The 12,934-nt window shown below is 40.3% G+C and overlaps 1 protein-coding gene and 1 pseudogene across 22 annotated transcripts in view; both read right to left on the bottom strand.

Moving 5' to 3' along the window:
* CCDC83 (coiled-coil domain containing 83) overlaps positions 1-12,934 on the bottom strand; it is a 124,756-nt gene that overhangs the window by 106,412 nt on the left and 5,410 nt on the right. For 21 of the 22 annotated variants that reach the window (XM_063710770.1, XM_055355651.2, XM_063710778.1 and 18 more), the window contains one exon: positions 4,554-4,676. In XM_063710770.1, coding sequence (XP_063566840.1) covers positions 4,554-4,648 — 95 coding nt within the window. In that variant the 5' untranslated portion in view covers positions 4,649-4,676. Of the gene's footprint in view, positions 1-4,553; positions 4,677-10,894; positions 10,981-12,934 lie in introns of those variants that run through there. The other variant, XM_063710771.1, reaches the window with a different exon arrangement.
* Positions 11,409-12,864, bottom strand: LOC109028734 (adenosylhomocysteinase-like; annotated as a pseudogene).

Raw genomic sequence — 12,934 nt, 5'->3', positions numbered from 1 at the left:
CACTATTATGGGGACTTCAAGCATCATTGTTCCTTATACACTTTTTTCCTTTTTAATATCTCCCCCATCTACTCAGTGCCCTAGAATCTGACATGTCACACTAGGTGCTGAAGCAAGTGGGGTGAGAATAAAGCAATATACATTAAAGCAGTTTGAAAAGGTTATGGCACTATTCTAAAGCACAGTGATATTAAATTGTTAGTAAGACAATATGTCACCTTTCCGCCACTCTCTATATTGTTAAAATGTTAGTAATGTGTCAATGTTCCCCCCACCCATGCAATTTCATTGAAAATTCTGGGAAGGAAAACAAATAAATTTGAATTCCAAAAAACCTATATTTTTGTGTTTTTTTCTTTAAACCTATAACCATACCCACATGTTTTTATATCTCTATCCATATTCATTGTAGAAAACTGGGAGACAACAAGTATAAAGGAGAAAATAAAAACTACCGTTACTTAGAGATGATCACTTTATAGATTTAGTATTGGTTTATAGATTTAGTATCAGTTCTTCGCAAACAACCATAGAAGTTCATGACCTTATGTTCCTATATCCATGAAATTACCTGATAAAAGGGCAGGATTGCTTTGTTACAAATGTTTTCAGAATATTTGAACAATTTATACTCACCAGTGGGTAAGAAAGAGCTTGTTTATTGGTGGGCATTTCATCACTGAGTGTTAGTACGTTAAAAAATTTGTTTCCTGTATCAACAGGCAAAAATAACATTGCATTTGTTTTCATGAGTGTGATTTTGCTTTCAGACAAGATCCGACAACATTTACTCAACAAAGAAACTCTGAGCTCGTACTATAAGGCTGTGCTAGATACTAGAGGTACAGAGATAAGTAAAGAATAGTCTTCAAGGAGCTCACAGTTTGTTGAGGGAGAATGAAGCACACATGACCTGCCATATTTTTTCCTTCACCTCAAATATTCTAACTGCCTTATTCATATAAAAACACAAATCTGGGCTGGGCGCAGTGGCTCACGCCTGTAATCCTAACATTTCAGGAGGTTGAGGTGGGCTGATCCCTTGAGCCCAGGAGTTTGAGACCAGCCTGGTCAACATAGGGAGACCCTGTCTCTATAAAAATAAACAAACATGGCTAACACCTGTAATCCCAGCACTTTGGGAGGCTCCCAGCACTTTGGGAGGCCAAAGCAGGAGGCCAAGATCAGGAGTTCAAGACCAGCCTGGCCAACATGGCAAAACCCCATCTCTACTAAAAACACAAAAAATTAGCTGGGTGTGGTGGCACATGCCTGTAATTCCAGCTACTGGGGAGGCTGAGGTGGGAGAATTGCTTGAATCCAGGAGGCGGGGGTTGTAGTGAGCCGAGATCATGCCACTGCACTCCAGCCTGGGTGACAGAGTGAGACTCTTGTCTCAAAAACAAACAAATCACTGATCCAAATAAACTTGACTTTCAAAAAAATCTATATCATAATCTCCGTTTTTTCATTCACGACCATATTCTCACCTATTTCTATGTCTATATCCATACTTATTGTAGAAAACTGGGGGCAAGACAAGTATAAAGGAGGAAATAAAAACCATCATTATTCAGAGACGATAATTTTATAGACTGAACATTGGTAGTATCAGCTCTTCACAAACAACCATAGAAGTTCATGACTTTCTTTTCTTGGGATAAATTTGAAAAAAGTTCAGTTGCTCAAAAACCATGAATTAACTATCTACTATGTGCTCACTGCTTTGTTAGGAGCTGAGAGAGATATAAGAGGCTGCCAGGGAACTCCTGGACAATCCTTCCTCAGATGGTGAGAGGAAATGTCTTGGCTATGTGTCATGTGACAACAGTTCTGTCATCGAGGAACACATGGAATGCATAAACTGTCATCAGTAGAGCATGGTACAGCAAGGCCTTGGCTGTTCCAGTCCATGAGATTGTTTATTTAGTTTTACCAAATACAAAAGAACAAGGGTATGAGATGTTCAGTTTATAACTTGCACTAGATCATGAGAATTTTTAAACGTTTGCCTTTTTGTAAACCTTTGTTAAAGAGGAGAAAGACTGGTTTCTGGTCCACCCAAAAGAGAGAAAAACAGCTGTTAACTGGATGTCACCAGTTACACCATGGGAGCAAATTAGAGACCAGGTTACATTCACAGAGCCTGGCTTTTTGTCCACCTCTCCTAAGATGAGATGAAGAAAGTTTTCAGTTATGTTGAGAAATGAGTATGAATAGTATCTAGTTATTAGTTAATGTTATTTCAAGTAGAAAATAAAAGGAAACAGGTGAATGCCTCTTCTCTCTTGGTGTTCTGATCCCTTCACTCACTGCATCCTAAAAAGTTCATACGAATATATTGGGATCTCCAAAGAAGGAGACAGTTTTTCCCTGAATGTTGTTAAGGACAACATACATCTTTTATGGTACATTTTTTAAATAAATCCTTCTTTTAGATTTTAAAATCTAAAATCCTTCTTGGCCAGGTGAGGTGGCTCATGCCTGAAATCCCAGCACTTTGGGAGGCTGAGGCAGGAGGATCGCTTGAGGCCAGGAGTTTAAGACCCAACTCTACCCAAAATTAAAAAATTAGCTGGGCCTGGTGGTGTATGCCTGTCTTCCCAGCTACTCAGAAATCTGAGGCAGGAGGAACACTTGAGCCCAGGAGTTTGATACTGCAATGAGCTATAATCAGGCTACTACACTCCAGCCTGGGTGACAGAGTGAGACTCTGTCTTTAAACAACAACAACTCTCTTAAACAAAGACCTAGTCACTAGCATCATGGGCTCTCCATCTTCAACTTTATACTCCTCTAATAAAAACCCAAGTGTTCTTCTTGATCTGACCCTTGCCTAAATCACCAGCATCTGCTCTTGCCCTGCCTCCCTCACCCTCCCTTTTCTCAGTTTCTGGCCTGTGATAAGCTCTTTCCTACCCTCCTGTCTTCCATAAGTCATGCTCTTCACTGCTCTGTGTTTCCATAATGCCTGTTCCTTTTCCAGAAATCAGCTCAAAGCTTTCTCAAACAAGTTTTTCCTAACTCCTCTGACTAAAGTCCTTTAGTTACACTGTTAAACAGCACCCTACAGTTTTCTTTTATAGTACCTTTATTATAGCCATTTTTTTTTTTTGAGACAGGGTCCCTCTCTGTCACCAAGGCTGGAGTGCAGTGACACAATCATGGCTCACTGTAACCTTGACCTCCCTGGGCTCAGGCGATCCTCCCTTCTCCACATCCTAAATAGCAGGGACTAATTTTTATTTTGTAAAGATGAGTTTTCATCATGTTACTCAGGCTGATCTCAAACTCCCGGGCTCATCCACCTGCCTTGGCCTCTCAAAGGGCTGGGATTATAGGCATGAGCCACCATACCACCCTGTCATTTTTTTTAAAGCTCAAATTAGTGGTTTATTGTCTGTCTCCCATGCTTCATCAAGGCAGGGACCATGTGGTCCTGTTTGCTGCTACATTCCAGTACCCAGCACTTGACTTGCACTTGGTAAACACTCAAGTATTTATTGAATAAGTACATGAATGAAGTATATTTCAGCCTTATGCAAGAAAAGACTAACACTTATCTATTAATTCTCTAAGAATTACAAATTAAAACACTTACCTTGTGCCAAAAGCTAAGGTTCACAGACCCTCAAGGAGCTATTTGTTGGAATAAAACATAAATATGGAATAAATGTTACCCATGGTTTTGTCTCCAGCTCCTAGGAGTGAGACATTATAAAATTTTATTATTATTAAAAAGAATTTTCTGTAAATCATTTGGATTTGATATGTAGCCATTTAGGAATAATGTAAGTTGGAATGTCTAAGAAATAAAAGGTCACATAAAGGGAAAATTTCTCTTCCATTCTCTCTTTTTTTTTTTTTCGAGATGGAACCTCAATGGAATCTTGCTCTGTTGCCCAGGCTGGAGTGCAGTGGCATGATCTTGGCTCACTGCAACCTCTGCCTCCTGGGTTTGAGCAATTCTCCTGCCTCAGTCTCCCGAGCAGCTGGGATTACAGGCACACGCCACCATGCCCGACTAATGTTTGGATTTTTAGTGGAGACCTGGTTTCACCATGTTGGTCAGGCTGGTCTCGAACTCCCAACCTCAGGTGATCCGCCTGCTTTGGCCTCCCAAAGGGCTGGGAATACAGGTGTGAGCCTGTATTCTACTACTATACTCTTCTACTCTCTATAAATGTAAACTAACCATTCTGTGTTGTATTTTAAGAGGTAAGCTAGCAAGCTGTTGTATACATAGGTGAGAGTAACCAATAAACAACTGAAGGAGCCAATAGTACATCAATGAAAGCTGTTTCATAGCAGCTCTCATTTCATTTCATAAAATAGTCTAAGTAGTCATAGCTACTACTTGGACTATGTTATATTCAAAGTTTCAAAAACCTTTAAAAATATGTGCATAGCACAAGAGTGCAATTAGGCCTCCAAACCCACCTCTATTCTTTTGGCAGCTGCTGCATGTATTGTTTGCATTTGCAGTTATATGAGTCTTAACAATGACTGCCTTTTATCTATGGCAACTTTCAGATTTCAGAATAAAAACTTACTGATAGTCTAGAAGTGCTTCACTGGTAGGCAGTTTAATTTCTTTTGGTGGCCCGTCATGTGTATCCTTTTTATTTGCTTTCCCTGAGTTTTCCATTGTGCTGGTTAGCTATTAAGAAATATACCTGTTTAGAAAAGAGACATAGGAAAAGTGAAAAATTCCATCTTTGCCTCCCTACTTTTGTTTACTCTAGATAAGGTACCTCTGGGACTTAATACTGGCTTTCTATCCTGATTGCTTCCATGTCCCCAGATCTAACATTCACCACAATGGTGGAACATCATGAAATGATTGGATTCTTGATTCTGGTGAATTCCATGTTTAGCCCATGTATAGCATTCCCTCCACCCAAAACTTTCTAAGAGACTCCCTCTCTTATGTTATTCATCTATATCTGTTGCCCCTATCTAGGTCTTTTAAGAGCAAATAACTGAGCTTTTTCAATAATTTTATTTCTCCACAGTGTTTGGCAGAGAGACATTAATTAAATGTCTATTAATTTTTCGAAGAAAATGAAAACAAAACTACAATTTTCTATGAGCACGAAGAAGCTAGGATCCAAAAGACTTAAGAATTAGAATCAGGATCCAAAAAAATTAGGTTTGGGCAGGGTTGTTATAAACAGCAAATAAAAGCACACATTGAAGTACTTTTAAAATGGTTGAGATTTACACATGCGAATAATAATAATGTACTAATAACTGCTCATCAGCTATTAACTGGTTTCATACCTAATAATAAAAAAATCAAAAATACCTTTTAAAAGGGAAAATCAAGACCCACTGTTCACAGATGTTTATAGTAAGCAGGAGTACTTTCATAGGTTTGGTTTGGGTACTAAAGTAGACTTTTCAGATTATAGTCTTCCTTAACACATTTTTATCTTTTAATTTCCACTAATCTTAAAAGAATAAGTACCTAACCTTAAATAAATGTGTCAGTATTTAAGTGTGGTAGAAAGCATAAAATATAACCTTTGTAATTATTTAAGTGGCTGGAAACTCTCATGAGGGTGGGGATGATGTAATTCTTGTGCACTACTGTATTTCCTCACTAAGCACAATAGACACACAATAAATGCTTGTCAAATAAACACATGAGTGGATGCATGAACGAATCAGGCAGACATGGGCTTTAATCCTAGATCCATCACTATTATCTGTGTGACCCTGAATAGGTTACTTAATCTTTTTGAAGAACTTCAGTTTCATCATCTGTCAAGGGAGAAGGATAACAATTCTACTCTAAGAGCTATTGTAAGGATTAAATAAGCTAATATTTAAAGCACCTAGCATAGTGTCTGAGATATAGAAAAAGGGCATATATCTCTAGCTCTATCTCTGTATAGTGCCCCTTCCTCTTTCCCTTCAGTTGTTGCTCCAGGTCAAGCTTCTTCAAATTCTGGGTAACTAAAGCATAGAATGGCTGCCTTCTGCAAGTACGATGATGTGTGGAAAGACTAATCCATAAGGTTTGCTGTTGTCAACCTTCATTGATTTGGATCACTGAATTGGCAATCCACATAGATCTTTGTAGACTGTTCAGCTCCAAAGTGGAAAAACTTGTTAAAATGAAAACACGCTTTTTCTCTGTAGACATGCTGCCTGCACACTCAGACTTCCAGTGAGGCTGTCTTTATGTCTGTGACTTTTCTAACCAAGTTTGCACTACTCTGTATGCTAACTAATTTGAGCATATACATGAATGCAAATATACCACAATACTTTCCAACTGAAAAGCATACAGATGACACAACAAAAAGATCTAATACATTAGTACATTAAGTAGTGTCTTCTCAAATATGAAAGTATTGAGAATAATTTAATAGGGTCCCACCAAAAGGTGTCATCATGATACCACCACAGTTCACAGAAAATTATCAGCTAAGAGAAGATTACTCTTTGTTTCAGATGCAGAGTTGAATTTTTATATTATTTTCCATTTTAGAATTAGAATTTTAAACTTGGCTGTTGCACAAAAAGCATACTGACAAATGTTTCATTTTAAAACAATAACTTACCATTTAGTAATAATTACTATAAAATATTTTATTTAAAAGTTAAAACCAATGCCAACATTAATCTCTTTCTAAGTCATATGGAAGAGATCAAGTGTTATGGTTTTTACCTGTGGTACCCATCTGGTGCTGGAGGAAAAATGACCTCATCCTGCTCAATTACCTTAGTTACCTGGCTTTTATGTTTTTAACTCTCTGACTAATGTATAATTACTTACCTAACTGCAGCTTATGGCAAAGGATTTTAATAAAATATGAGTGAAAATGTGGACCCATTAAAGCGCAAATGCTTTATACATAAACTCTATTAAGATTCATTGTTTCACACACTTTAAGAAAATTAGTAAGCCAATTGGACTGTCTGCTTAATAGCTGCATTTTTCCAATGGGCTAATGATAGTACCTCAACATCTATTTTTGCATTTGATAATATGCTATAAATCATGGGGACTTTCATAAACATTTACAAGGATTCACAGTTCCTGACCACCCAGAAGATTTCTCTCAGTAAATGGTGAGAATTCTAGAAAAATATTCACAAAGTAAATGCAATTATCTTCCAGGAAGGTTACACTTAGAATATCTGACAAATAGACGTGGAATCTGTCAGTAACTACAAACATCTATTCAATGCCTGCTCTGTGCATGGTGCTTTACCTGGCCCCCAATTATAAAGTATAGATGAGGCAAGACCCTTCTCAGACAGATAGGAAGACAGAAGCACACTGCAGCAGAACTTTAAAAAAATGAGCAGCTTTAAAATTCATTGCAAAATCATGCAGATAATGCTAGGGAGATCTTCATCCAGCATGTGACCTCCCTTTTGTGGCCATGTGTGTTTTCCTCTCCCGACTGTGTCTGAGGTCTCTAAAACATACACCGTGATGTAAGGACAGGTGAGCATCCTGGGTTTGAAAGACTCAGGACTCCAGCCAACCTTTCCAGAATCTACTCCATCATTTTCTGTCATAAAATCTTGCAATAAATATTTCCCAAACGCCTCTCAGTGAAAAGCCAGAAGTTTATTTACTAAAAATGGACATATCACAATCATTTTTTTCATATGTAGTTATCCCATACTGCTTTGGCTCTGCAAAGTTACCTATAGAACACATAGTGTATCCCTTCCTGCACTATCTCAGCATCCTGGCTCAATATCTAGAAAGCTTAAAATAAATGACGCTCTTTTTTTTTTTTTTTTTTTTTTTTAATGAGACAGGGTCTGGCTCCGTCGCCCAAGCTAAAAATGCAGGGTCATTCCAACTTCTGCCTCCCAGGTGCAAGTCATCCTCCCACATCACCTCCAGAGTAGCTGGGATTACAGGCGCATGCTACCATGCCTGGCTAATTTTTTAATTTTTTGTAGAGAGGGGGTTTTGCCATGTTTCTCAGGATGGTCTTGAACTCCTGAGCTCAAGGGATCCACCCACCTTGGCCTCCCAAGGTGCTAGGATTACAGGCATGAGCCACCGCACTTGGCCCAAAATGACTATTTTCATGACTTTGTGAAGGCGTGAATATCCAGAAGCCTCCCAATGACTCCTTTCCTAATTCTGTGGAGGCTGGGAGGGATGGCAGTTCTGCCCTAATACCTTTCTGGACATATAAAATGGAGTTTGAGGTTTGATAGCTAATGTTTTACATAAAATGTAGATTAAAATGAAAGATATTTACTTAACAGCATTAGCAATGACAGAAGTTCAGAATAAGATTCCATCAAGGCATGAGTGCATGATATAAAAGATCTCTATTTGGGTGCTAGGAGTCTTGAAGTCTAGTTGTAGCTCAGCCATTAACTAGCTAGAAACTCAGCCATTAACTAGCTAGAAACTGAGCCATTAACTGCATGGTTTTGAACTGCAGTTCCCAAATTATACTGGATTCTCAGCTATAAACTGTAAGGCTAATAAAAGTAATAGTAGTAGTAGTAGTAGTAGTAATGCAGCACTTCCAAAAGCCTTATTAAAGAGCAATCTAACTTAGAAGGCACATACCTCACTATAATGTTAATTGCAAAGCTGAAATACATATTCAAAACCATTCATGGTACTCATCTTCAACAAAATACAATTCCTTTAATGCCAGTGACACCTAACTACTTCTATAAACCCTCATCTTGGGAATTCAAAAACAGATGTTGTATCCTTTAATATTTAAATTCATCTTGAGAAGCCTCTTCTTATTGTCCTAACTAGTGATAAATAACCTCGCCTTGTGGCCCCACAATTTGTACTTTTTCACAATTTATGGCTTGTAATAGACAGTGTCTATTTTTCCCATCTTTGTGTTCATGTTTATTCAATGTTTAGCTTCCACTTATAATGAGAACATGCAGTATTGCTTTTGGGTTCTTGCATTAGTTTGCTTAGGATAATGGCCTCCAGCTGCATCCATGTTGCTGCAAAGGACACGATTTTGTTCTTTTTATGGCTGTGTAGCATTCCATGGTGTATGTGTACCACATTTTCTTTATCTAGTCCACCACTGATTAGCATCTTGGTTGATTTTATGTGTTTGCTACTGTGAACAGTGCTGCGATGAACATGAGTCCGTGTGTCTGCTTCACAGAATGATTTATTTTCCTTAGGGTATATATCCAGTAGCGAGATTGCTGGGTTGAATGGTATTTCTGTTTTAAGTTCTTTGAGAAATCTTCACACTGCTTTCCACGTGTTCTTTAATACTCCCACCAGCAGTGTATAAGTGTTCCCTTTTCTGCTAAACCTCACCAGCATCTGTTGTTTTTTGTCTTTTTAATAATTACCATTGTGATTCCTGTGTGATAGTATCTTATCGTGGTTTTGATCTGCATTTATCTAATGGTTAGTGATGATGAGCATTTTTTCATGTATTTGTTGGCCACATGTATGTTTTCTTTTGAAAAGTATCTGTTCATGTTCTTTGCCTTTTTTTTTTTTTTTTGAGACAGAGTCTCACTCTGTTGCCCAGGCTGGAGTGCGGTGGCACAATCTCGGCTCACTGCAACCTTTGCCTCCAGGGTTCAAGTGATTCTCCTGCCTCAGCCTCCCGAGTAGCTAGGACTACAGGCACGTGCCACCATGCCTGGCTAATTTATTTATTTATTTATTTTGTATTTTTAGTAGAGGCGGGGTTTCACCGTGTTAGCCAGGACTATCTCCATCTCCTGACCTCGTGATCTGACTGCCTCAGCCTCCCAAAGTGCTGGGATTACAGGCGGGAGCCACCACACCCAGCCTGTCCTTCTCTTATTTTTAAATGGGGTTATTTGCTTTTTGTTTGCTGAATTAAGTTCCTTATAGATTCTGGATATTAGACCTTTGTTGGATGCATGGCTTGTGAATATTTTCTCCCATTCTGCAGGTTGTCTGTTTACTCTGTTGATAGTTTCTTTTGCTGTGCAGAAGCTCTTTAATTAGTCCCACTTGTCTATTTTTTGTTGTTGTTGCAGTTGCTTTTGGGAATTTAGTCATAAATTCTTTGCCAAGGCCAATGTCCAGAATGGTATTTCCTAGGTTTTCTTCTAGAGTGTTTATTGTTTTAGGTCTTACATTTAAGTATTTAATTCATCTTCAGTTAATTTTTGTATGTGGTAAAAGGAAGGGGTCCAGTTTCAATCTTCCACATATGGCTAGCCAGTTATCCCAGCACCATTTATTGAATAGGGAGTTCTTTCCCCATTGTTTGTTATCATTGACTCTGTCACAAAACCAGTAGTTGTAGGTGTGTGGCTTTATTTCTGGGTCCTTTAACCTGTTCCATTAGTTTATATGTCTGTTTTTGTAACAGTACCATGTTGTTTGGGTTACTGTAGCCTTGTAATATAGTTTGAAGTTGGGTAGTGTGATTCCCCTGGCTTTGCTCTTATTGTTTGGGGTTGATTTGGTGATTAGGGCTCTGTTTTGGTTCCATATGAATTTTAGAATAGTTTTGTTTAATTCCATGAAAAATGACATTGAATGTTTTTCCATTTGTTTGTGTTCATCTCTGATTTATTTCAGCAGTGTTTTGAAATTCTCATTGTAGAACTCGTTTACCTTCTTGGTAAGCTGTATTCCTAGGGTTTTGTTTTGTTTTTTTTTTTTTTTTTAAGGCACCAAGATTTTTATTTACCCACCTTCCTGCTTTTTACTTTTTTTAACATAAACATTATGGACCAGATTATTCTCTTTTTGACCCAGGGTTGTGATAGGAGTTATCTTGTTACAAAGTGGTAGCAGATCTACGCTTGCTTTTATGTTTTTATGGCCCCTCTCAACCTCTGGCTATCAATTCTCTGTACTTTCTCAGTTGTCCCTTAACAGTCTATTCTAACTCCTATAAAACAAGAGACCAAAAGTACCAACCTCATTGTTATGAGGTGGAAGAGAAGGCCCAGCACTAAGTCAGGCTCTCAGGAAAATTCAAACAACAGTTCCTCTTTGCCCTTCAATATAGCTGCTGCTTTTCTGTCATGGGCTGAGGTACCACTGAACCTGTGAACCAAGCACACAGGTATAAGTCCACAGACCGGGTGAATGCCTAGATGGTAAAGTATATGGGCTTTGTGACTCCATTACCAACTTCCAGGCTAAGGAAGGACAGACTTAGTGAGAAGTTCCAAGATCATTGAATTCATAGTTCCCTGTGGCTGTCTCCCTTGTACCCCTATCATGACCAAGGCTTGAGGAGGGGCCTCTCAATTCCCCCTGCCACACTTGGAACAGTATGAGGGATGCAGCAGAGGCCAAAAACTGAGTGACCAGCCCCAGGGAGTCAATAGGGGACACTGACAAACCAATCACAAAGTGGGTGCCATTTGCTCTTAGGGAGGAGAGGCAGGGCCTGGACAAGGACAACAGTTGGAAGGCGAAGGGCAGGTCTGGCTTTCAGTAGTGGTAGTGATCTGGCTTGAAGGGGCCATCATGGGACAAGTACAGGTAATGGGCTTGCAGCTCAGTCAGCTTGGTCAATTTCACATTCAGCTTGCCCAGGTGGGCTTCAGCCATTGCCTCATTCAGCTTCTTGGGCAGGAAGAGAACCATAACCTGGTACTTGTCTGGGTGGGTCAGCAGCTCAGTCTGCGCCATCACTTGGTTGGTGAAGGAGTTACTTATCAAGAAGCTGGGGTGGCCCATGGCACAACCCAGGTTGACCAGCTGACCCTCAGCTAGCAGGATGATGTGGTGTGCATTCTTCAGCTGATACCAGTCCACCTGGGGCTTGATGTTGACTCTCTCCACAGTATTCTTGTTGAGCCACTTGACATCAATCTCCATGTCAAAGTGTCCAGTGTTACAAATGATGGCATCATCCTTCATCTGCTTAAAGTGCCAGCCAAGGATGATGTTAACACAGCCTGTGGTGGTGACAAAGATGTTGTCCTCCTGACAGGCCTCGTCTATGGTGGCCACCTCATAGCCCTTCATGGCAGCCTGCAGTATGTCGATGGGGTCGATCTTGATGATGATGATGACATGGGCCTGAAACCCCACAGGGCCTGGGCACAGCCTTTGCCCATGTCGCCACAGCCTGCTACCTTGCTGGCAATCATCACGTCTGTGGCCCACTTGATGCTATCTATGAGGGACTCCTGGCAGCCGGAGAGGTTGTCAAACTTGCTCTTGGTGACGGAGTTGTTGACTTTGATGGCAGGCACTTTCAGGATCCCACTGGCCATCATCTTGTGTAGCTTGTGGACCCCAATCATGGTCTCCTTGAAGATGCCTCACATCCCCAACAAGAGCTGTGGGTACTTGGTGTGGATGAGATTGGTGGGGGCCCCAGCAACATCCAGAATCACATTGAGGAGGCCGTCTTTGAAGTATAATGTCTGCTTGGTGCACCACAGGTACTCCTCCTCTGTTTCGCCCTTCCAGGCATACAACTGGAATGCCAGCCTTGGCAATGGCAGCTGCCGCATGGTCCTGGGTGATGTTGCAGCTGGACCACTGCAGCTTGGCACCCAGGGTAATGAGGGTCTCAATGAGGATGGCCATCTCCATGGGTCCTATGGAGGCAACTGGTGATGCGCGTGCCCTTCAAGGGCTTGGAGGGTCGAGTACAGCTCCCACATGCACGTCAGGCCCGGCATCTGGTTCTCCACAATATCCAGGGCTTTGCGTCCCCAGAAGTCCAGGCCAATGTCAGTGACTTTGTAGGGCAGTTTGTCAGACATGCTGGTGGTGCTTGTGATAGACATGGCTGAAGGGGCCCAAGCCTCGATCTGGGGACAGGCACTGGGGGTATGGCACTGGGCAGGGGGTTCCCAGGTAGTTTATTCATTTTGTGGCTACTGCAAATGAGATTGCACAGAACACATGTTTAACTCAATTAGAAATGGTCTCCAGTAAATGTTTTTTAAAATCCTGAATTAATTTAAAGCCATTCAGTGGTAATAGTACCAC

The sequence above is a fragment of the Gorilla gorilla genome, chromosome 9 (genome assembly GCF_029281585.2).
Source record: "Gorilla gorilla gorilla isolate KB3781 chromosome 9, NHGRI_mGorGor1-v2.1_pri, whole genome shotgun sequence".
Lineage (NCBI taxonomy): Eukaryota > Metazoa > Chordata > Mammalia > Primates > Hominidae > Gorilla > Gorilla gorilla.
This window is presented reverse-complemented; position numbering and strand designations above follow the sequence as displayed.